The 23,779-nt window shown below is 33.1% G+C and overlaps 2 protein-coding genes across 4 annotated transcripts; both read right to left on the reverse strand.

Moving 5' to 3' along the window:
* Positions 1–2,277: 2,277 nt before the first annotated feature.
* On the reverse strand, positions 2,278–7,312 carry LOC108201961 (uncharacterized). Of its 2 annotated transcripts, XM_017370311.2 has the most exons (8): positions 7,095–7,312; positions 6,907–7,009; positions 5,553–6,439; positions 5,375–5,441; positions 4,704–4,766; positions 4,388–4,608; positions 3,482–3,594; positions 2,278–2,582 (listed from the first exon to the last, which is right to left on the reverse strand). In XM_017370311.2, exons 2-8 carry the CDS (start codon positions 7,004–7,006, stop codon positions 2,477–2,479), a joined length of 1,557 nt encoding a protein of 518 aa, XP_017225800.1. In that variant the 5' UTR covers positions 7,007–7,009; positions 7,095–7,312; the 3' UTR covers positions 2,278–2,476. The 2 variants fall into 2 exon arrangements, with proteins under 2 accessions (XP_017225800.1, XP_017225799.1); XM_017370310.2 differs by having other exon boundaries at positions 6,907–7,312.
* Positions 7,313–9,043: 1,731 nt separating this feature from the next.
* Positions 9,044–22,854, reverse strand: LOC108202715 (uncharacterized). 2 transcript variants are annotated; one of them, XM_017371235.2, is made up of 19 exons: positions 22,550–22,854; positions 22,238–22,346; positions 20,542–20,700; positions 19,774–19,839; positions 19,596–19,685; positions 19,141–19,443; positions 18,810–18,907; positions 18,077–18,112; positions 16,079–16,199; positions 15,741–15,977; positions 14,030–14,125; positions 13,838–13,903; positions 13,592–13,630; positions 13,378–13,512; positions 12,486–12,847; positions 11,563–11,656; positions 10,911–11,105; positions 9,842–9,959; positions 9,044–9,465 (listed from the first exon to the last, which is right to left on the reverse strand). In XM_017371235.2, exons 2-18 carry the CDS (start codon positions 22,334–22,336, stop codon positions 9,861–9,863), a joined length of 2,295 nt encoding a protein of 764 aa, XP_017226724.1. In that variant the 5' UTR covers positions 22,337–22,346; positions 22,550–22,854; the 3' UTR covers positions 9,044–9,465; positions 9,842–9,860. The 2 variants fall into 2 exon arrangements, with proteins under 2 accessions (XP_017226724.1, XP_017226725.1); XM_017371236.2 differs by having other exon boundaries at positions 22,238–22,338; positions 22,550–22,778.
* Between the last annotated feature and the right edge of the window lie 925 nt (positions 22,855–23,779).

Genomic DNA, 23,779 nt, shown 5'->3' on the forward strand with positions numbered 1-23,779 from the left:
ACGTTACGTAATTCTCAACTTTAAAATTAAATCATAATTATATTTAAAATATACATATTTGAAAGCCGAGGTATGGCCGCTAGGCCATGCCGAGGAGTGTTTGTGTAATAATTATGCATGAATAGTCAATTTTGTTTTATAAAAAATTAATAATTTGTTAATAATTTTAACACAAAATATTAATATTTAGATAACTTATATATTTCAAAAGGGGTAGTTGAGAAATATATCATAACTAAATTTATATTAAAGAAAGAAATTATTTTATATTAATATGATAAATAATTTTCAATAAAAATATTTATTTTGAATTAGTATTAAAATTAGGATGGTGCTACATGCACATCCTAAATTTATACACGTATTTTCTAATTTTACTACCGAAAGACTTTTATATAAACTAATAGGTTCTTTACGTATATATTGTAAACATTTATTTTCAGTTCAGCTAAAATAATATGGATCGGTCTGACCCGGTCCGATCCAGGAGCTAACGGAGCGGATATGGATCACCTAAAATAATATTCGATCCGAAAAAAATCCGATTCAGAAAAAATCCAATCCGATATGTATAGGATATGGATTTAATACGATCCGATCCGGAAAAAAATCCGATCCGGCTTTATATATTTATTTATTTATATTAATATATTTATATATATTACTTAACTAATATAATATATATAAAAGTAAATAAAAGTAAAACTAATACACACACTTACAGAGCTTACTATATATGACTTAAATTCAGAACATGAGAAAGTTTGCTAGTCTACTCTTAACTAATAAGAGTGTTACAAGACATCTTAGTTATACAGTGACATTGTTAGTCTGTGCAAATTTGGCCGTGTAACTCTATTTTTTGTTTTGTTTGCGCAAAATTATTTTGCCATCTGAAAATTCTAAATACAAATAATGGAATTTTTTTTATTTTTTTTTATAAATATACATGGAGCGGAGCTCTGATCCGAAAATCCGTTATCCTACGGATTCGGATATGGATCATGTTGTAAAAAATCCTGCTATAATCTGATCCGGATCCGAATCCAAAAATATTTAACGGATCAGCATATGGATCAAGGCCGATCCGATCCAAATCCGATCCATCGACACCCCTGGAAGGAGGCTGCCATGTCCAAGGGAGAACAGATAGGAAGAGGCTTTTAACTCAACTAGGGAGGTTTAAAGCACAACTATCACTCAGCTTTTAAGACACGGCCATAGAATTATAACGCAACTTCCTCAAAAATATGGTAACTTGATGGACCGTAAATTCTAGGTTTTTATGCGCCCAATAAACGCCCGTTCATTTTGTAAAAACGGTTTGGCTAGTGTGTGCCCATGGGCACATGCTAAGCACTAACATTAATAAAAATGGAGGGTTTTGATTGGTGTGGTTGTTGTAACTGCAGGGGGTCCACCATTATTAAAGAAGGTAAGCCAATAGAAACCCTCCAATTTCATAAATTTTGGTGCTTAATGTGTGCCCATGGGCACACCATAGAAAAACCGTTGTAAAAAAGGGCCGTGCATTGTAATTCCACTACATTTATTCAATTCAACAAAATCTTAAATTATTTATTCATTTTTTATTAATAAAAAAATTAAAAAATAGAATCGTGCGAAGCGGGCAGTAATCCTAGTTATAGTATTTTTGGGATGACTTACGATGTGATCCTACATATTGAACAAACAGTTTAAAACAAAAATTTTATAGAGAAGAATACTAATTTTTTTTTAATTTTAAGTTTTCACCCTTCTTGTTCATAATCAATTTTGCCACAAATTTTATTTCTGTTTTACTGTTAGTCCAATTTTTATTAATCACTCCATGTTATTGATTATGTTGCGGAAAGTGATTTTTAATTCAATTTATAACAATCAAGTCCGGACAATATCAAACAATAATTAATCTCATTTTTCAAATCGAATATAAAGATCTTGACCCATAGCAGTTCCAATGATAAAATAATTAGGACAGCTAACTCCTTTTACATCACATGCGAACCATGTTTGTATTTAGGCTCTGACCTAATTTAGTTATTTTCATCCACAAAACAAACCCTTTTTTTATAAATAACAAAACTCTAATTTTGCTCATGCTATTAAATTTTTTACTTTATCAGAGAAAAAATTAAAAAAATATATTTTTAATGTTATAGAAGAGCATCTCCAACGAGACGTCAAGAAAAGTGTTTACGCCGGCAAAACACTCTCTTTAACATTCTTTTGGAGTTGCAGGATGCCAACTTTATTTTGAATTATTTTTAAACTAACGACAAATTAAATAAAGCTGTTAACCAGTGGCGTGATATTTTAAACAGTAGTGTTAAAAATGACTAGAGAACATAGAAAAGCAAAGTTTACACCCATGCTCTAAGACTTCACTAAGATGTTATGCAAGGAGAACCACTTTGATCAGGATCTAAAACTGGCTCATACTCGATATGCAGGGGTTGAGCTGCAGCTGAAATTCTCAAAAGCAGGGCAAGTTTTCCACTGAGAAGTTGCACGTCGAATAAAATGCAGCCGCGGCTGCCATCACTGCTACAACTCCTTCCAAGTCCTCGGAATTCTCTATCCTGCAGTATCATGATCAGATAGTGAGATTAGTACCTAGTTAGTCTCCCCAGAGATGTTTTCTGCCTAAGAAAGATATGATGATCTTCCTCATTGCTATTATAGATGAACCATGACGTAATGCTGTGATGTCAGTTGGTTACCAAGAAGTGTGAGCCATTTTAGCACCCAAGTAACTCAATGAACCCTCCAGAGAAAAGGCCTAATATCACAATTTAGAGTTGAAATGCCCTAAATATCATATTATGAAAATATCGCAGCTCTGGATACCATATTAAAACACTGTATCATGTATCGTTAGGATTTATAAGAATAAAACACTACATGATGTAGCATTGATATTTTATCTGGGCTTGGGCTTCCAATGTTAGATAAAGTATATTATCTCATAACATTACATCATCTGCGTTAATGTTTATAGGGTTTGTATGTATTTTTCTTATGGGTTTGGGCTTAAAAATAACAGCAAAGGCAACACGATATAACGTTTTTTTTCTTTAAAAAAAATTATAAACGCTAAACGATGTAACATTATATAGTGATATTTGGGGTCAGATTCTCCAGACGTGATCTTTAAGGCATTATTGCTTGAAATTTTGATAAAGGCGCCCGTGTTACTCATGCGTGCAAAACACATGCCAGTGACACTAAATTTTTATAATAATTGGGTACCTCCTAAAAGTGGAAAATGGTGTTCCACTTGTAAAGCAGTTTTAAAACGCTTTGAGCGGGTACCAACCATAAGCCACCTTCCCTGGATGTGCCATTTTTGGACACTTAACCCTTATTTTTGTGTAATTTTGGTGCTTTCGCTTTACAAAGATGAGAGGATGTTGCTATTCGGAATTCCTAGAAAGCCTTTCATGTTTTTAACACGATTAGATTGTTCCTTGAAATTTACCTGTATTCAGTCCCCGGTATCCCTAGTTGCTGCATACCAGGTTTTCCAGTAAGCTGGGAAAGACCACAGCCACACTGTGTCTGCATCTCCTTTACTTGGTTTAACCAATTTTCCTGTGTACAATAATAAATAAAGATAACTACTTAGGGTTCCCCATCCATGATAAAAAGTGAGACGAATTGAACTACTTAAGCAACAGTAGTTAGTTTCCAAACAATGTCTGCAAACTGTATAACTAGGTAGTAAACACTTCTTGAAGATAAGTGCAGGACCACAGAAAGAATTACTTAAATAGAAAAGAAGATTTAAGACCTATAATATTGGGCAGAGAACACAAGAATGTATTAGAATGGACTAGGCAAAGGACGATAAATGAAGCATCAGAACTCAAAAGTTAATGACCCTGTCTTTAGGCGCATTGATATAACAATTATGAGTTGCATATGGAAATAAAATAAATATAGCAAAAGATCTATAAGTATTGATAGGATGAATTTGGTTTATTATATCTCAATATACTGCAAAATTATAAGTGATAATGACTTCACTTAAGAAGCTGAGTAATATATTACAGTAATGGTGCCCAAGTTCCATTTCTTTACATGTCTCAGATGACATTGCTGATTAAACTAGGATTATTTTTAATAGATCTTTCTGAACAGATATGTATATAAATTTAGGGAGACAGTAAAGTTCTGAACAGGGGCGGATCTAGTAAGAGGCATGGGGAGATACGTGCCCCGCCCCCCTAAAAGAATTTTTGACGTTTTTTCACCATTCTAAATTTTACAAAATTATATAAGTGCCCCCCTTAAAAACTAAAAATATATAAGTGTTTTTCGAAAATTTGCTTGGTGCCCCCTAACAAAATATTCCTAGATCCGCCCCTGGTTCTGAAGGACATACCAGTTGCCTCTCTTCACTCAAAAGTGCATTTTCCATCTGATTAAACAGCACGTTCCATTTAGCTTTGTGCATGTTTGCTGTTGCATTCACTGATGAAGTAGAGAAGGGAATCTTCCTAACATAAGTATCATTCTCCTGATTATGAGAAAATTCTCCAGATATAAGAAGAGGGAGCTCCGTTTGAATAACAGATCGAACTCTTTTCTTACTGCGTCGTAGTGCTGCAAGAAATAATTACAGCATATAATACAAGGTTGACATGATAAATTTTTTATTTATATCTTTAATAAAGTACAAGATTTCATGCTGAGCATACCTCCAAGGCGACCATTTATGTCATGTTGAAGAAGATCTAGCCACTGGGAAGCTACATTAGCAGCTGTGGATACAAAAATCATATATTAGCTTACAAGTTAACCTTTATTTCATGCAATATACAATAATGTCGGGAATCTCTCAACTTTTATAAAAGTTGTGTCGTGATCAATCTATATTAAAATCATTGGTTATTAAAGACATAAGCAATCTAAAGGTTCTCAATAATCATTGATAGTTGGGTGTATCTTATCCTTGTGAAAGTGGTCTTTATTTTTATCCATTAAACATCAATGTTGGCCATCAACTCAGATCAATGTTGGCCATCGACTCACATTACACTATGTTGTGAATCCCAGGGAGAGTAGTGAAAAATTTATTACTCGTGCTGGTTTCATGGACTTGGAGTTAACAACTTATGCTAAAAAAATGAAAATGCTGCAGTCTGCAGAATCAGTTAATTGATTCAACTGCTCAACTTGACAGTCAAACACCTCCAATTTGTCATTAATTATTCACATGCTACTTCAATCACTTCTAAATACTATATTCTAATTATGATCTTAAAATGTAAGACTAACTTGCATTTTTTTGACATATTCATTCAAGTCAAACGATACAAATTTAGTACCAATATATACACAATTTTAGAGTTAAATGGTATAGAGAGACCTTTGAAAGATAAAGAAGAAACGCTTGATAAGTCTGTCGAGTCTTGATCACACAAAGTGCTGGTATCCTGCAATGCAATAGTTTCAGATAATTAAGATTTTAGGGCAAGTTTTATATCCTGATATATTGGATTGAATTATAAGGAACAATTACTTTAATTAGAAATGTTGTTCAGTACCAAGCTTGAGGCATTGTTGTCTCGTACTGGGAAGTGACTTGTCTGTCTGATTGTTAATGCATTATTTAGCAGACAATCTTCTTGACAAAGATTATATCCTTCAATTCCTGACAAGTTCAGGTTTCTTCGGTTATCACTTGATTCTATTCTTTCTGTCTTCATCTGAATTTTCTCTTTGTTGTTTCCAGTATGGAAATTGTGACGTCTTTCAGACCTTACTAGAGCCTCAATTATAGAATGAACCTGCTTGCTGTTTCTTACATGGTTAATAATCCCAGGATTCAATCCATTGAGCAGTCCACTAGGAGCAGCAATCTTTGCAAACCTATCAACCTGTTCCCTCCTGGCAATTTCCATCTTTTTTTTGAGACCGTCAGCTTTACTTTTCCTCCCACGTGGTTTTGGAATTGGTATACCTCCATGGGAAGATGACATGAAACCATTTTGCTTCATCTCTTTCCATACTTTCATTGGATCTTTATCTTCCACTGGATTACACGTACTCTCACACTCCGAATCATCTCTTAGTTTTAATTGCTTAATATGTTTATTAGGACAGACTAGGTCATAATCAGCAGAACTTGAAACATCTTCCACATTGAGATCAAAGCCAAAGCCTTTTAACTTGTCGATCTTGATATTAGAACTAGAGGTCAGATTGTTGTTGTTATAAGCACACGCTGGAGTCCTGTCTTTGGTCAAATCAACTGTGGCATTTAGATCAAGTGCTGTACAGGCAGCGCCCTTCTTCCTTTCTACTGATTGAGTAACATCAGAATTCATGGTAATAGCTTCTCTTTTGGCTCGAAACATTTCTTTCTGAGCAGCATAGTAACTATCAGCAGCATGTCCTTTCATCCAATATTTTGTATAATGTGGGACAATCCCTGTTCCATTGATCGCAAACTTAACACACACAAACTAAGCATATAAACCACATGTATTTTACACTGAATCACAGTCCAGAACACATACATACCCCAAAAAAATAGGCATTCTTAAAAAGAGAGAAATTTATTCATAAACGAAATAAACACTCAAGACTCAATTGGAAAAATTATTGCAATCAGGGTGTGTCAACCAAAAACCCAACTCCCATATCTACATCTACATTCTTTTTTAAAATCCTTAAAATGATATAACTCGATACATAAATTATTTTTTTAATCAAATTTCAATACATTTTAGACCCACTCCCACACTAACGTTTATAAAAGCTACTCAAAATCCAAACTTTACACGTCCCAATGTAAATTAAATTTGTAATCATCAAACCTTAATATATATCAAAGCATGGCCAAACATTTAGCAACGCATTTGGACAATTGAACCTTACAAGAAAGGAAGCAATTACCTTCACTTTGGGAAGTAAACACAGAATGAAGATCTTTCATTTTGGGTCTTTTAAGCCCAAGTTTTAATCTTTCATCATCATCAACAGAACCCCTCTTCATCAACTGCCAAAACAAATTCAAGAATCCAAGAAATGTACGAAATTCAAGAAAGCAATCAATCATAGACTAATGACTTAAAAGGCCAAACCTTTGAATGTAGGTAACAACAAAGAATTGTCTCCAAAGCCTGAATTATTATCAGCTCTGACCCCTTTTATTTAATTAAAATTCTAAATATTTTTGTGTGTGTGAATTAGTGGGGGGTTGAGGGTTTATAAAGAGAGGGAAATAGGGTGTTGGCAGTGATATATACAGACACTTATTTTGAATTTGAATTCGAATGAGGAAGAGCGGGCCTAGCAGCTCATGTGTTTTCCGGTAAAAATTAATACTAGAGCACATGCAACTAGCCGGTGATTGATTGTTCCAAAACAATTACTCCCTCTGTTTCATTACATGTCCACTTTTGATAACTAAAAATTGTTTCAAATTAGTTATCTCATTTCAACTTTAAATGCAATGTAGTCAATAGTTGTATCTCCTAGATGAAGTTTATACCACATCCTATTAATTATTAAATTATATTTCCTAGATCAAATATATCTCACATATTATACTTGGTTAATGCAATAAATACAATAATAAATGAAGGTTTTTTACAAAAGTTAATTTTTCTTAATATATGTGATTTGTTCAAAAGTGAACATGTATTATGAAACGGAGGGAGTAGATTTTATTTATGATTGCATATGATTTCCGTCCAAAATATATGCATATGTATTGCGGATATCTAATAAGAAAAGCACAATATGTGAATTAGTGTGAATCTTATTAATACAAACAAGAATTTATAGATACAAAATAAATAGTATTCTCATTCTTATAAATGGAAAAACAAAGAAAAACCATGATACTGTAATTTTTTAAATAAAATTGCGAAAATACAATAAAAATTGCAAAATATCATTTCCCCAAAAAAAATTTGCAAAATCACGGAGGTTACATTTGCAATTGTATCTTCAACTACTAGCAATAATATCTGCAACCACAATTATAATTTTAAAAAATACATTTAATTACCAACTACTAGCATCTGGAACTACAAATATAATTTGAAAAAATATATTTCATTACATAATAAGTTGTAAGTGGTTATAAAGGTGGAAAAATAAGTACACCTAGAGAGTTAGGACTAGTAGCTAAATGCAACTTTACCGTAGTCGAAAAGTTAAGAAATTCTATCAAATTAGAGAGAGAAGGCTTTTCATCAAATTTAACATCAGCTCCGGCTTCTCTTCTTTTCCCAAACACAGTCTATCATCTTTTTTTTTACCTTCCACCCTCAAGGTACATTATTAAGTATCGTATATGTCTTTTTTGTTTGTCTTGCATCCCGTTGTTTATATACCTAATATATTTTTATAAAAATATGAAAAATGCATTTGGTTACATTCAGTTACACAATATATTCGTAATTATGTTAAAAAATAGTAAAATTATAATTTTTCTTACAAACACAGTATATTTGCTAAATTTTCCCTACATATTAAATCATTCCATGCATTACGTTGCACGGATTTCATTTCAAAAAAAATTTAGAAACAGAATATAAATCTTAAAACATAAGTACAACTACAGAAATACAATATATTTTATATATGTTTTTGACAATTTTTAAATTTGTATACCTATTTATAAGTGCTTTGACGATATAATAAAAATTAATATTTTTTATAATTTGTTTAGCTAAATAAAAATATAATATAAATATTTTATTCAGAAGAAAAAATTTTAAGCTACCAATTTTAAATATATGGTCAAACTTCCTAAAAATACATGTAAAAAAAATCAAATCTAAATTAATATATAAAAAAAATCAAATCCAAATTAATATATTTGTAACTTTTCCTGTATTTTAATGCTCTCATACAGTACAATTTGATAATTATTTTGAACTTTTTTCTTTTGAAAAGAGTTTGATGTATAAATTTTTTAAAATAAGTTATGAAACCATGTCTTATATGAGCCTTAAAAATACGTATCAAGCAATGGAAAGAAAAACTCCTAAAGAAACAAGATAGAAAGAGGGAGAAAATATTTGGAGGGCCGAAACTGTTTTATTTGCAGAAAAATATAATTATCTAATAAATAACACATCAATTTTACAGGAAGAGTAGCCCGATAATACAAATCTACAAAGCTTGTCGACATCATATCTCGCCAATTTGGCTCATCTAAAAAGTATCCCTCTTACTCCTCTGTTAACATTCCTTACTTTGATCAACTGATGCAACTCACTCCACACATGTATAAAAAGAGCTAGCATGTCAGCACCAAACTTCAACATGCAATTCTTTTCATCTTTAACTAGGCAACTGCTGACCAGCACCTCTAGTGCTGCTAGATCTAGTAACCAACTTGTCAGCCAGATATACAAGCAACGCATCAAGTACTTTTTATCATGAGAAGCACCTCAGAAAAATGGATCACTCCCAAAAATCTTGCAAGGTAGCTCAGCCCTGCAAAAAATTAGTTGATACACGAGAAATGTTATTAAAAAAAATTATAACTCAGTTGTTAGACCCATGACGAAAAAAGCAACAAGAACAAGTTGATTATAATATTAGTAAGAAATTCAATATAATAACAGAAATCATATTATACAAAAGCATAAATTATAGACGAACACATTTACACTTTACTAACTCATACAACACCATTAATTTTCAGTTCCAGTACTGCACAAATTACTACTCAAAGATGTTCAACAACTTGGCAAATAAAGAGGATAAATGCTATGTATTATAATCGTATGTTAGAACAAGAACTACCTTCCTAATGTGAACCAACTAGAAATTATAACAAAATATCTAATCAGCACTAAATTTTACACACCTTCCCAACTCTATGAGAGTTATCTTCCCTGCTTTATTCTGTAGTTCAGCACAAGATCATCAGACTTCTTCCATATATAGGTTCGAACGGTAGCCAAGCTCATCTCAGGAGACAAGACCTGAAAAGAAAGATGTTCAATTTTTGGAGATGCAAGAATCATGACAAGCAAGAAAATTAGTTATGCCATTAGAGAGAGTCCATATTTACCATTAAGGCATACAATTCTTACTTGATAAATATATATTTAATTAGAAAAGGACCCAACACCTTTCATAATAAACACAAAAATTAAAAACATTACAGTAAGGTTTTGCGTCAAGAAACTGTGATTGACTTGATTTCGTCAATAATGCCTAAACTGATCTGATTAAGTATAAACATGATAGATATGAAACAAATTAATGATGTGAAAAACACCACTTAGAGTTTCTTAGTTCTTACCAGGTCTTCATTAAGCAATTTTCAACTCCTTATTAAGATCTATGAGCTAATGGTTTACAAAATTTATGAGTGAAACAATACACACAAGCTGCTCTAAAACATAAAATTTCTTCAACAAACAGCTTGTGGATATAGTATCGTGAGCTTGAACTAAGTTCGAGTATATTCCAACAGTTAAGCATGGGTAATACCAAGCATGGGCAATACCACGCATGGTTCGATTTAGTTCTGTTTGGTTCGGTAAGGTTCCGAGAGCAATCAATTTGGTTTGATTACATCCCACTCGTAAAATGACAAAGCTGACAGAGTGATATACAAAATGTTTTCCTAACCTAAACAAATTTGAGCCTATCATGCAGCTCACATCCAATTCACTAAAAAATCACCTAGTGATATAAACCTCACATACATTGGACGAATAGCTACACATAAAGCATACTTTATGTACAACCATCACTTATAAAACTGTTTCTAGGTTGACCGAGAACAATAAAGAGTGCATCCATGCATAACCGATAGTACAAAACTTAAGCATAAGGAAAATAACAATTGAGTGATCATTGCACGAAATATTGCTGCTTGGACATTGAGACAAATATTAACTACCATGTCTTGTGTCACTAACTACCTGATTATTGCACAAGATCTCTATAGAAGGCTTCAGCTTCTGCCAGGGTTTTAAACCAGATCGAAAAGAAGCATCTCCTCCTGAAGATGTATGCTGTATCTGTCCTCCGGGTAATCCAGAAGATTTAGCTCCTTCGGGGTTTACAATATCCAACGGTTGGTCGAGTACCATCTTTTCAACCACGTAATTAACAACCTACAACATAAATTGGGGCAAGACATTAAGACGTGAATATCCATTATCGCCTGCTGTTGATTCAGAAGCAGACGTCCAACTAACACACTGAACCCCAACAAAAACAGCTATGAAACTTTACAGGTTTCCATGTCATTGTTGAGCAATTTTTTGTCCACATAAAGGTTCAAAGTATTTGTTGTTTCACTTCTTTTCAAGCTGTATCATTTGATAAATACTAGGTTGTAAAAACGGACATGCAACTTCCCTATATACATTCACACACACACACACACACACACACACACACTATAAAGGTAGCCCACATATCAACACCCGACCACTATGACTTGATAATATAATGATTTGAAAGATTTGTCAAGATCAGCTAATGGTAGTATTCTCCGTAACTAAAAGGTTATGGGAACGACCTCCTACTGTTTGCGATGTATTCAAGTCCAACTCAATAAACACTCACTTTGTGTACTCTCAATATGCGAGGCGCACTCAGTTTCCCTTGTGTAAGCATCTGGGCAGCTGAACCTTCCAAAGGTTGTAGATAGAAGCTGCATCTGTTGAAGTTGAGCAATAGGAATTAAGGACACGCCTTAAAAATGCTATGAGCTAAAAAATTACCGCGGCCATATATAACTGGCGTAGCACAAAAAGTACTCAGTATTAAAACTGAACGCGATGTACTGTTAAAATGTAAAAATTATATATAAATCACATATTAGTTATAATGATATTCCCCAATGATAATTAAATTGAAAAGCACCACATACTAATAAGTTATAAATACCAGCATCAAAATGGTAACTAAAGAGAAACTGCAAATATATTCAAAGAGCACAGAACAGACAATGATACAAGTATAGACACACACACACGCATATGGGTAGCACTCCGTAGCATACCCTCTTATATGGAGTTCCGTAGTACACCACTATAAATATATATATAATACATATATTTATTATATTTTTTGTGAAATTTAATTACAAATCTTAATTAGTAAATCGAAAAAGAAATACAATTATTTTACTCCAAAAATCATTGAAAATTATACAGTATTCCAACATGATTCTACAGGAGAATAATAATTATCTAGAATCATTCTACCGTAGAACCAGAATTAATCTACCGTAGAACCAGTTTCGAAAAACAAATTTTTTGTTCATATTATAAGTGTTAAATTTTATAATATATAAGTCGTGGTATTCTATAGTAGAATCACATTTTATATGTATTTTATATCTACAGCAGTCATTATTATTGATTAGCTTGTCAAGTCATTATATATGTAGCATTCCTGATATAATAAAGTGTAGTTCATAATGTCATGCTATATTTATCTAAAGGTCACTGAGGTAAAGAAAATGAATAAAGATCAGAAGTTACTTGGTGTTTTCCCTGGGAGGCAGACGGTTATTTAATACACAGTCTAAAACCCACCAGGGGAAGTCCTTTTCGTCTTCTGTGCCATCCAGATCTGTAATCTTTTTCCTCCATGGGCCACCTTGGGAGCCCTCGGTAATAATAGAGGGAGATGAAGATGCTAAGAATTCAAATGGAGGATACACCAAAGAGTCGTTTTCACTGTTGCCATCTACCTCGACTTTCGAAAGGGTGATGCTCCTTGAAGTAATCTCCTTACCAGTAGGAACATCACCGTTTGCCAAGGCCTTGGTTCCAAATCTGTTCCTTCTTTTGCTCAACCAATGAGCTAGCAGACCTTTAAGGGTTTCCCGAGCTAAATTGATCTGATGTGTTTGTCAACAGAATGAGAAACCACAATATCATGAATTTGCAGGAAAAAAAATCTTACATGATATGAGGATGCCTTGCACACAATCAAATTTACACGTAAAAGCAAATTTAAAGCAGCTGAAAACAGATACCAAACAGTAAAGCTCTGCATGGAACATTATGTGATTTGGCAAAGATTATACTACTCTCTAACACCTAGCAGATTGTTGTTATGTGTGATGTAGACATTTTATTCCAGAACTATCTTAGAAACTTCTGAAAACAATATTAGGAATGTCATCATGGTGATGAAAAGTGCCCTCTTAAGTTCATAGTGACGTGGAAACAGAAGTACAAAGCGAAAGGCCTACAAACGAATATTTCCTCGCTTGACATTATATATAATCAAACAAATAATAGGGTAAATATTATCTGGATTAAAATATCAAATACTTAGAAGTGGTAGACACAGACATCCTGAATGTCAAATTTAATGTCCAACAGGAAAATGTGGAAAAGGTAGGGACCATATTAGCAGGTGTACCTTGTCATCCTCAGGTTTCCCGACAATATTAAGATCTGCAGAATACATCTCAGCAGAGAAGCATTGTGGGGTATCCAAATGTATAGACAAGCTCCCAAGCCTGGTATCCACAGTGAACCATGCAGGAATACTTACCTGAAAGGAAAAAGTAAATAAAATCTGGAAATTTGTTCGACAGAGTTTAAAACACTTTAACTTTACAACCACTTCTCACCATTTCAAAAAGATCTTCCTTCTTCTTCTCAAAAGAAACCTGAAATAGATATATTAAATATATATTAGGCATTTAAAAATTAGACACCTGGAATATATATCTATAAAGATAGATATAGATATATATAATCAGAGAAATAAAATAAGGTAATATTTGTAGAACACAATCTTGTGAAAAAGAATATATCATATTAAAAAAACATTTCTCCATACACTGGACAATATCAAGTAAAGACATAGTAAAAACCTCTCCGTAGTCTTCAATGACAACCCCTCTGGTAATTTCCCACAGCTTCACTGAACCAACAGTATCCTACAGAAACATTGCAGGCCAAAGCTGAATTACATAGACCTAGATAAACACTAGAAGAACTAATAACAGAGAGGACAGTTCTATTACAGAACTAAAAATTTAACAAGACTAGTGCTGCCACCTTACCTTAGTGAGAACATGCCTTCTGTTGTTCAAAATTTCATGTTGCACGATTCCTCGAGTCCCAGGTATGCTAAGCGATGGTTCTCTATATACAGGAACCTACAATATTATCATTCTTTTGTTTTTAAAAAAGGGTCAGGATAAAGCACTTCTACCATTTAAATATCTAGGTTACAACCTGTGCAATGCACGGGCATCCTTTAATATATTAACAAAGTTTTTTGTAACTACAAAAAGATAATTCTGATGAAAGTATAATTAAATAGTAAAGTATTATCATACAGGTAAATTATTTACTTTTAGTATGATGTTGATAAAAATCGAACCTCTGAACTTCGAAGGTATGAATTTAAAATAAAAAATATCCATTGATATTGAATCTAGCGGATGTCATGGATTTGCTTTCAAAAGACCCGAGATCCAACAGTAAATACTAAAAAAGATCAACCGAACTACAAATTATACCCTGTTCCGGTTACAGTATAGTATAGATATGCAGTTGTGGCAGGCATTTGAATTTAGTTGTTGAGGGATATATATCATACTAGTTCCTCACCCGAGCGATCTTCTTCAATATTTTATTATTTTCGTATATATGTCTTATTTTATATATGATTTTTAATGAGATTCTAATGTAAACAATATATTATAATGTTTAATTAAAACAAAAGTTACTATATTAGCATGTTCAATTTGCATCTTCAGAATTGATAATTATAAATTTTTAATTTGAACATGCTAATGGGATTCGAACCTTAAAACTATTCTTTAGTATCAGATCTAGTCTAATGTTCTCATTAGAGCAAGTCCAAGAGTGTCTTAGTTGAAGCCCTAAATATAATATAAAATATGTCCTAGTATGTTAGGACATATTTTACTAACTTGAACTCCAACAATGTGCCTTATTCACACAAGATGTTTAATATTTTATTATTAAAGACTCTCTTTCATCACTAAATCATAATATAAAAGTAAAGAGAGCGTGAGTGTTGATGAGAATTTATAATAAAATATGGAATAGGGCAAGGAGAGATGTACCTCAAAAATAGGGCTTGAGGAGCTTGTCCTGGTGATATAAGGCATCACTAGGACATTGTTGGAGCAACTTTTTCCATCAAATACCCCAAATACTTAGGACATGATATAGGGCATCTCTTGGACTTGCTCTTAGTTTATTTTAAAAGATCTAAAGGTTAGATCTAAACTAACCATACAAAAATAACAATCAACCATACTTCCAATATTTCAGCTTTAATAATATAGTATATATGGTAGAAAGAAGTATGTTAGAGTAGATTTATATATATATATAAGATCGCACTCCAGTCCTGTCAATCTAGATTCTCAAGATTTTGCAGAGAGATTGAAATAAAATTTTGTACCGCCTTTCTGGAGCTGAGAGTAGCAAGAGAGACAAGAAATGTTGCAACAACAAAATAAGACAGATAGAAGTTCTTATAATGGATATATAAGTTCTACTAGAAAATTAATGTCATGAAGTAAATGCGTAGTCTCTCGAGGTCGATGTGAAACATTGGTTAACATCATTCTCTGATGATCCATCTTCAGATATTATTAATAAGATTTCACCCAGCACATTCTGGACTGACTACTTTCTTTTCTAGATAGAATTTTACTTATTATACTAATGTTTCACTTAAAAAGACGATATAGGTATGTAAATGAGCAAAAATTTTAATTAAGTATGACTCACAGGAGTAGACCCTTCTAATGAAGCTCTTGCCCTTGAAAATGACAGATTTCCAGCCAAGAATGAGCCACCCCTTTGGAAAGCCTTTTGAGGATTGTGAACCTCAGCTGGCCATCTATGTACAGAGGAATCTGTAGTTGCAGCCCATATACTATCATCATGCAATGACAACTGTAAGATGGGATGTTCCTTTGTGCAAAGTAGGATACTTTCTCTTGTTGACAAGTCTGTCAAGTACAACTGAGTATACAAATAGTATTGGTTTAAATATCTTGTAGAACCTTTGAGAGAATATAATACAAGAAACAAAAGAAGAAAGACATTAGTTCCGCAGCACTTACAGAAAGATCTCTGCCACCACTATAAACATGACTGAAAGTGGGGGTACTAGCAAGTGCCCAAACTGAATCTGTATGCACAGCATATGAATGCACGCAACGCTGCTGGCCAAGGTCCCAAAGTCTAAAAATAGAAACAAAAGAGCTGGTCAATTAAATGACTGTAAACAGATGAAGACATAATTGTTAATTCAGCAAAACAACTAAAAAGAAGGATCTACATTATAAACGACGATAAATAGGCTTGGGTGATGTGAACACAGAACCTCTGCCCAAGAATATCCTTAGCAGGATGACGGAGAGTGTGTTTGGATCAGAACATATAACAAGCTATAACGAGAAGAATCTTAATTTCAATGATCAGTTGAAGTCTTTAAAAATATAAGAGTACATCTCCTTGTACAGATATAGAAACGCTAAAAGTATTCCTGATAACAAGAAAACTATAAGAGTGTACTCGATATATGATTTTTTTTACTAATCCACTACCATGATTCAAACAATAAAATAAAAAAAATAACTCCCATCACATTACTGTACCAAGAACCTAGAATAAGCCCAATAATATACTTAACTAACATATTTAACTTCCAACGGAATTATATTCATCCTTATACCTGAATAATAACATAAACACAAATACAAACTAGTCTTTTAATTTTTGGCACCGCATCAATGGTGTAGAACACTTACAGATGACAACTTTCACATGTTAACTTTCAAATCTTAGAATCACAACTGCACATGTACAAATTATCTTTTCTGAAAGCCAGTAAGAACATAACAAGAAAATAAGTAGATACAATATTATACAAAAGTTCTTTAGTAAATGTCGCACCTTAATGGGCTTTAAGTCAAAAATTTACCAGAAACAATGTAATTTTCTCACATAGAATGAAACAGATACTCCTGCCCCCGGCTATTTGGTTTGTAGTGCATGCAAAAGGCTACTACAGTGATAGAGCACAATAAAGTGACTAATATAGCAAGCCTATAAGAGTAACTTATTAACACAGTAATAGTAATATTTTATTCAATGTTGCTATTTCAGATTTATTTCCTACTCAAGTTAATATTAGATCAGCTCTCATAAAAAGCAGGCCAAAATCAACATATATCAGATATGCAGTGAGTTCCTCTCTCACTTCCAAATTGTTTATATCTTAGTGCGAACATGGCCTTCTTTCATGGCTCAGCTGAATAATAAATTTTAACTCACAAAAGACTTTAGACAAAATCAGAGGTAGTCTTGGACAAGTTCCGAAAGATAATTGATGAAATCTGGGTCAACTTTTAAGAGAGATGTTTGGATCTTTTGGATCGGACAAACTGAAAAGAGCGATGCTCAATAGAGCCCAAAAATTTTGGCATCATGCAACTGAGGGTACCAAGATTGTGATCCTATCAAATTAGTATGAAGCTGATGGTGGGTTAAGACTATTGCTGGATCCCTTCTCAATCGACATTTGATCTAAGACAGTAATCTGTTAATGAACATTTTGGTGCACTTGATTGTTGGATTAAACTTTGAACTTAATTATTACACTGGCTAGTGATGGCAAAACAAAGGCAGTGATGCAGTAACAAAACAGCACTTAAGGTTAAGGTTCATAAGTGACACGAAGGAGGTTAAGTGGTGCAGCACAATTGTTTGTCAGTAATCCTCACTGGCAGAAGAGGTTAGAGGGGTGACAAATTCAAAGACAGGGAGAAGGACATGCATAAAAGAGTATATTTTTGTGAATGCTTGAAGCTCCGTGTTTTCTTTATAACAATTTAACTGCAACAAAACCCAGCTGCCTTCAATGAAGAAGTAGTACTAAACCTTCCGTCTCTTACTTAATTTCTAACAAGTTCTTGACATACCAAAGTCATTGTGTACCTAATGGTGTAAGGTTAAAATCTGAAGAAGCTTTCTGAAAAATAGAAGGAACCAAGCTAAATACCCATAAAATTGAAATTTTGACAGTTATGCGGCTAATGATAACATTAGTCATTTACCTGATCATTGAATCTGATGATCCTGATAAGCAGAGCCTGCATAGAGAAAGTAGTAGAACAGTTACCAACTTGTAGAGTTTGCTCAAATCATTAAAAAGTTAACCACCGTCATACCATCAGAACTGTTAAAATATCTATTACTTCGATAGCTTTTAGTACACTAAATCTCCATAAAAAAAACAAACAATCTAAGTTAGTTGCGTATACAACGTCTCCTTCAATTGTTTATGTTTTATCTCTTTAATCGTCCAGTTGTTATGACACTCATGTTCCTTAACACTTTGCAACCATTTTCAATCTTTTAATATTTCTAGTTTCATCATCCTCTTTCCAGATAAATAGTAGAGCTGTTAACAGTTCAATTTTTTACAATCCCTTAAATTCTTAAATTGATTGGACAATATATGATTGCAATTACTAACGCAAGCTAACAATAACATCAGCAGCATCAGAAACAACAACATAAGTGTCTAATGAAAATAATCTTTTAATTCGTAGTATACGTTTTCTAACTATTTCTGTATAATAGATTGATTTCTAGAAGTGTTCACGTTGAACTCGTAAATAGAACACATAAAATAACAGAAAACTTAATTTCACCTATTATAGCGTGTCACAATGCCACTACTTCGCCGTAACTTCAGAAATTAATTAAACAAAGTTCAATCAGCTAAGTCCATATTTAAAACATCAAGAAAATTATGGTCTGGTAAATTTTAACAGTGCAACAAACCTGCCAGTAGAATCCAAAAGCAATGCCCTAATATTATCTGTATGCCCTTTCAGCTTCATGGTCTTTGAACCGTTTCTGGGGTCCCAAACACGCACAACCTAAAAGAAAACATATAATTTTTAAAGTCATATATGATCCATGTAACGACATCCTAGTATCAATCTTTTAAAGTCATATCCATGTAATGACATCACGAAGGACGAAACATCAAAACCAATAGATACGCTAAATCTCTCAATATAAATTATAAAAACCCACAAACCAGCAAGGAGGAATTTAGCAGCAAACTTGTAAAGCAAATAATAAAGACTTCTATAAGATTTGGATATACCTTCTCTGTTCCACCAGAAACAAGAAGGCTACCGGTATCATTCATTGCCAATGCATAAACTGATTCTTTATGGCCTTTAGCAGTAATAGGCACATATCCTTGTGACTGTGTTGTGTGCAAGGAAATGCTATTACTTGATCCGACAGTCCTTAGACTAGTAGTCGGTTGTGAATTTCCGGCACCGTTACCATTTGAACAATCGTCTTCCGCGGTATCACTAGACTTGGTGACAGGAGAAAGGGCAGCTTCAACATCCCATATGAAGACCTCACCACCAAGCCCACCGGAGGCAACAATGTTCCCCTACAAAGATGAAATAATCCAATAATTAAATGTTCCGAAATATATTTTACTTCATCTTGCATTAACGACTAGAAAATTATTTTGCAAGATTAGACTGATAGGAAAACACAATCCCTGCATTTGGTGAGCACAAAAAAATTGAGAGAGTTTACATTTCTTTCTGCTGCAGCAAGGCATGTAACATAATCAGAATGTTGACGAAGAGTCCTGGTGCAAGTTCCATTTGACAAAGAATTCCATGTCTGGTACAGATAAATGGGAGTCCAAATATTATTAATAGATGAAGTACTGAAGATTTTAATATAGACAAAGACAGAGTTCTATATAGACCTTGACTGTGGTGTCCGATGAGCAGGAAACTAGTGTATTACCACCTGCAAGGACAGCATCATTGACCTGTAGTTCCACAAAAGGATGAGACTTTTTCAGTAAATGGAAGGACATTCAAATATTGTGTTCATGTATCTGGCAAGGAATACATGTCCTGTAGCTAAATCTATAATTTGTTATCAATAATAATAACAAATTTAATAAACGCCCCATTATGTGTTTACGTGTTTACACATACATACATACATACATACGTACGTACATACATATATATATATTAACCATAGTTGTGAAGTCGCTGCATAGGCGGAAAGGGGGTCAAAAATGGATAAGTGTCCAGATTAACTTAATTCTTAAAAGGGTAGGCGAATTAAGTAGGCAACGTCTAGGAAGTTGGGAGTTCAACAATACATATCGAACACTTATCTAATATATAATTTGACTTGGCTTATTTAATCCGAGTGGTAAAATTTCATTGTGACAGTCTTAAAAATAAACAAACAGAAGTTGATCAAATCTTTAATTCAATCAAAATGATCTAATCTACATTAGTATAATTGTTAATGGAAACAATCAAATTATATATATAGAATATCTAATATATATGTATGCCTATATTTAGCTTAATGCTTAATTCGCCTAATTAGGACCTAGATAATTTAAAAAGTTCTTTTGATAGCAGATACAGTAATTACTCTCATAAGACGCAGTCAAATAACATAGGAGATAACGTTATACAGCCTTCATCAAGATTCAGAATTGCAATACCCAGTCTATATGAGACTCAAAGGTAGTCGAGAAGGTAGCATTATTATCAGCTATTGTCCATCTCTTTAAGGTGCCATCACGGCTCCCAGTGAAGAGGGAGTCGTGCCCATCAGGTACGGGTGACTTCAATAAAGCCAAGCAATTTATACCCGCACAATGCTGCAAACAAAGACAAACATTCAAAAAATATAACAAGCTGTTAAGTGTTAAGAAAATATTACTGAAACAATCAGAAATTTTTTGGTCATAATACAGAGATAAACTGCCAGGAGATAGGTTAGACATAAATAGATTTTAATTCTTTTAGTTGTCTGTGCATGTCACAAATTCTGTAATTTGAGATTGTAATTACAGAGATACATATAAAACATGGCAAGGACATGATAAAAATCATATATTGATTCCTCTTTTATATAGGTATTGTTGAAAAAACTATTTTTAAACATAGTAATATAGTGCTGTGTTCTATACTTTTTTGCCATGAAAGAACTAGTAACAAGTTTAATATGGTCTGATGCAATTTCGTCGAGCGCCGAAGTGCAAATATTTTACAAGTTGGATAAAAGAGCAAAAGATAGCATAAAACATCATCCACGTACCGAGTTCAAATTGCATAATATGAAGTGTCAAATTATCTGTCAAAGCTTTTCCAGTAAGCAATTTTACATAGTTTACCAAAAATCTGTTGCTCAAAACAATATTGATTAATATCAGGAATAATGAACATATAGTCTAGTAGACACCAGAGGAAAACCAATTAAATTACTAATGTTTTTAAATGTGGTTTGGCATTAACGATCCCAAATATCCTCCTAGATTTTATGAGGTCATGTGGTGGTTTAGTATCTCTGACAATATTGGCACGATTTCTTCCTAGATTTTAATGAACTGACTCGACTTTGTCGAATTTGGTAGTAGAAGTATGCATTGGTTTGTAAAATGGACAAGTAAGATCTAAAATAAGATCAAGTTTGCGATAACTTTTTTTGTCTACTGTTTCTTAATGATTACTATCTGAAATGAGCAATAAATTTTTTCCCACCTCTTTAAAGGTTAATCTCTTAAGACAAGAATATTTAAACATCTTAATCTGCTATAAAGTTTGGTGATTAAAGAAACAATTTCAGAAACTTAAGTGACTGGATTAAATATAGGTTTTGCACGGCATCTAAGTTTCAAGGAAGGTAATGGACTAAAAAAATGAGATTTATATTTTGAAAAACATGGTTTATAAAAAGGAATGCGGATCGAGCATTCGGGCCCACCTTAGATGACTTTATCAGTTACACATATTCTGTGGGAGTCTCACAATTTATTTTATGGCTATTAATTAGTATTTTATATTTCAGTTATTTGCTTCTTTATATCCACACTGCTCATATACGTAAACTAATCCGCAGCTATCCTCTTATCAGTACCACTAAAATGATAAGGTTAAAAAATGCATACGTCATGCCCCCTTTTCAGTTTACATGTACGATAGAATCGATAACTACGAAGCCCTCACATACATACATAGGAAAACCACTTTTGGTGTACACTCAAAAATGCTCAACAAAACCAACACCACTACACAAAATTAAACAGGTAAACCAATGATGACTTGCCAAAAGATTTTAAAACTCAAATAAGCCTGGCATTCACATTCAAACGCAAAGAAGTAAAAGTAAGCACCGAAAACCAAAACACAACCAACCTTAGTATCATCCGCATCGCTCAACACATAAGTCAGCCTCTTCTCTTTCCGCGGACGAACCGAATTCGACGTGTTCCCGGAACTTCCCACTCGGTGCATACCTAAAACCCTAAGCACACCGCAAATTAAACCACAAACAATTCAACCTACTCCCAATCATACCAAAACAACAGTCAACAACAAAAGCCCTAATTTTCAACCAACTAATCAGTGAAAATAAAAAGCCTCACTAAATCGAGCTTAATTACAGATACAAACACATAAATATAAAATTAAACGGTGAAAAAGTTGAAAAACGCATAAAGATCGTACCTTTACGAAGAAAACAAGGAGAGATGATTAGCGAGTGAACATAAAAGAGTAGCTGTCGAAGCTCGATACGGTCAACGAAGATCTCGATCGCTGAGAATGTGTGTGTGTTTATATAAGGTGTTTGTGTGTGTGTAGTCTACAGTGATGATGTTTTGTATGTATAAATTTCAATCTGTGTGTTTGGTAGCTTGGGCTTTTTATCGGTAAACGACGACGAAGGGGAGAAGAGAGGGGAAGAAACAAGTTGTATTGGGAGAAATATATTTCATCTTAATCCTAAGCGCCCAATTACTCTACACGAAATCATTTTCTTAAATTAGCTTTTTCTATTTATATTTGACTGATCATTTAATATATGTTCGTAAAATTTTAAAAAATATATTTGTAGAATTTTAAAAAAAAAACTATTTTTAATCTTGGTTTCTAAAAAAAATTATCTTAAGATTCATTTTTAAGATAAATTAGAACTCCGTGAAAAAGTGAATATATACTAGTTTTGTAACTTAAAAAATGTAAATATTAAGAAGTTGTCAAATTAATCAAATACGGAAACACATTCTTATGTTACAACTCTATATGATTGTCACACTTATAACTTCAAAGGATCCGGTGCAAATCGAATTTAAAGATGAATCATTTTATGTGAATATATTTAAAAAAATGATATATTAGCGTGGAATCCCGTCCGAGGCATGGGCACGTACTGCTGTATAAATTCGTGTGTCTCTGTGAATAATAATGTTGGGTCGATGTGTTCTTTTTCAGTTTATGAACTTATGAGTGGATATAGTTTTGATAATTTTCCCTTTAAATGACATGTGTCCATGTTTTGAGGAAGACTTCTTATCTTTTTCTTAGCTAAGTAGCCGTGCAAGATAACTAATAAAAATTTGTTCTGTGTTTATTTTACACCCTTTGAATAGGCAAGATGCATTTATAAGTTGTGGCATACAAGGATGTATTAAAGACCGAATTTCTAAGTAAACAGGACCGCGTAGAATTTGTAATAATGTAAAATGTGCATGCGAAGGAAACAGGTGTATGGGCAAAACAGACATAACAGGTGAATAATAGATGATCTAATACATATACTAATGTGGTTTAATATTGTTTGATAGAGCTAAGTTTTGATGCCTCTTAATTTTGCAGTATGATATTTAGTGGGGTGTCGAAGAAACTCAATTTAGCTTTTGTTTTTTTGACATGTGCTCCACACTTTGGGCGAGGGTG

Source organism: Daucus carota, chromosome 9 (assembly GCF_001625215.2).
Source record: "Daucus carota subsp. sativus chromosome 9, DH1 v3.0, whole genome shotgun sequence".
Lineage (NCBI taxonomy): Eukaryota > Viridiplantae > Streptophyta > Magnoliopsida > Apiales > Apiaceae > Daucus > Daucus carota.

Coding starts and splice junctions, on each gene's coding strand:
- LOC108201961 (XM_017370310.2), bottom strand. CDS start 7,069: ATGATTGATTGCTTTCTTGAATTTCGTACATTTCTTGGATTCTTGAAT. Junction 5,442..5,552: donor ACAACAATGCCTCAAGCTTG/GTACTGAACAAC, acceptor ATTGCATTGCAG/GATACCAGCACTTTGTGTGA. Junction 3,595..4,387: donor TGAGTGAAGAGAGGCAACTG/GTATGTCCTTCA, acceptor TATTGTACACAG/GAAAATTGGTTAAACCAAGT.
- LOC108202715 (XM_017371235.2), bottom strand. CDS start 22,336: ATGCACCGAGTGGGAAGTTCCGGGAACACGTCGAATTCGGTTCGTCCG. Junction 18,113..18,809: donor CTTTTGGATTCTACTGGCAG/GTTTGTTGCACT, acceptor TTCTCTATGCAG/GCTCTGCTTATCAGGATCAT. Junction 13,513..13,591: donor AGGAAGATCTTTTTGAAATG/GTGAGAAGTGGT, acceptor TTTTCCTTTCAG/GTAAGTATTCCTGCATGGTT.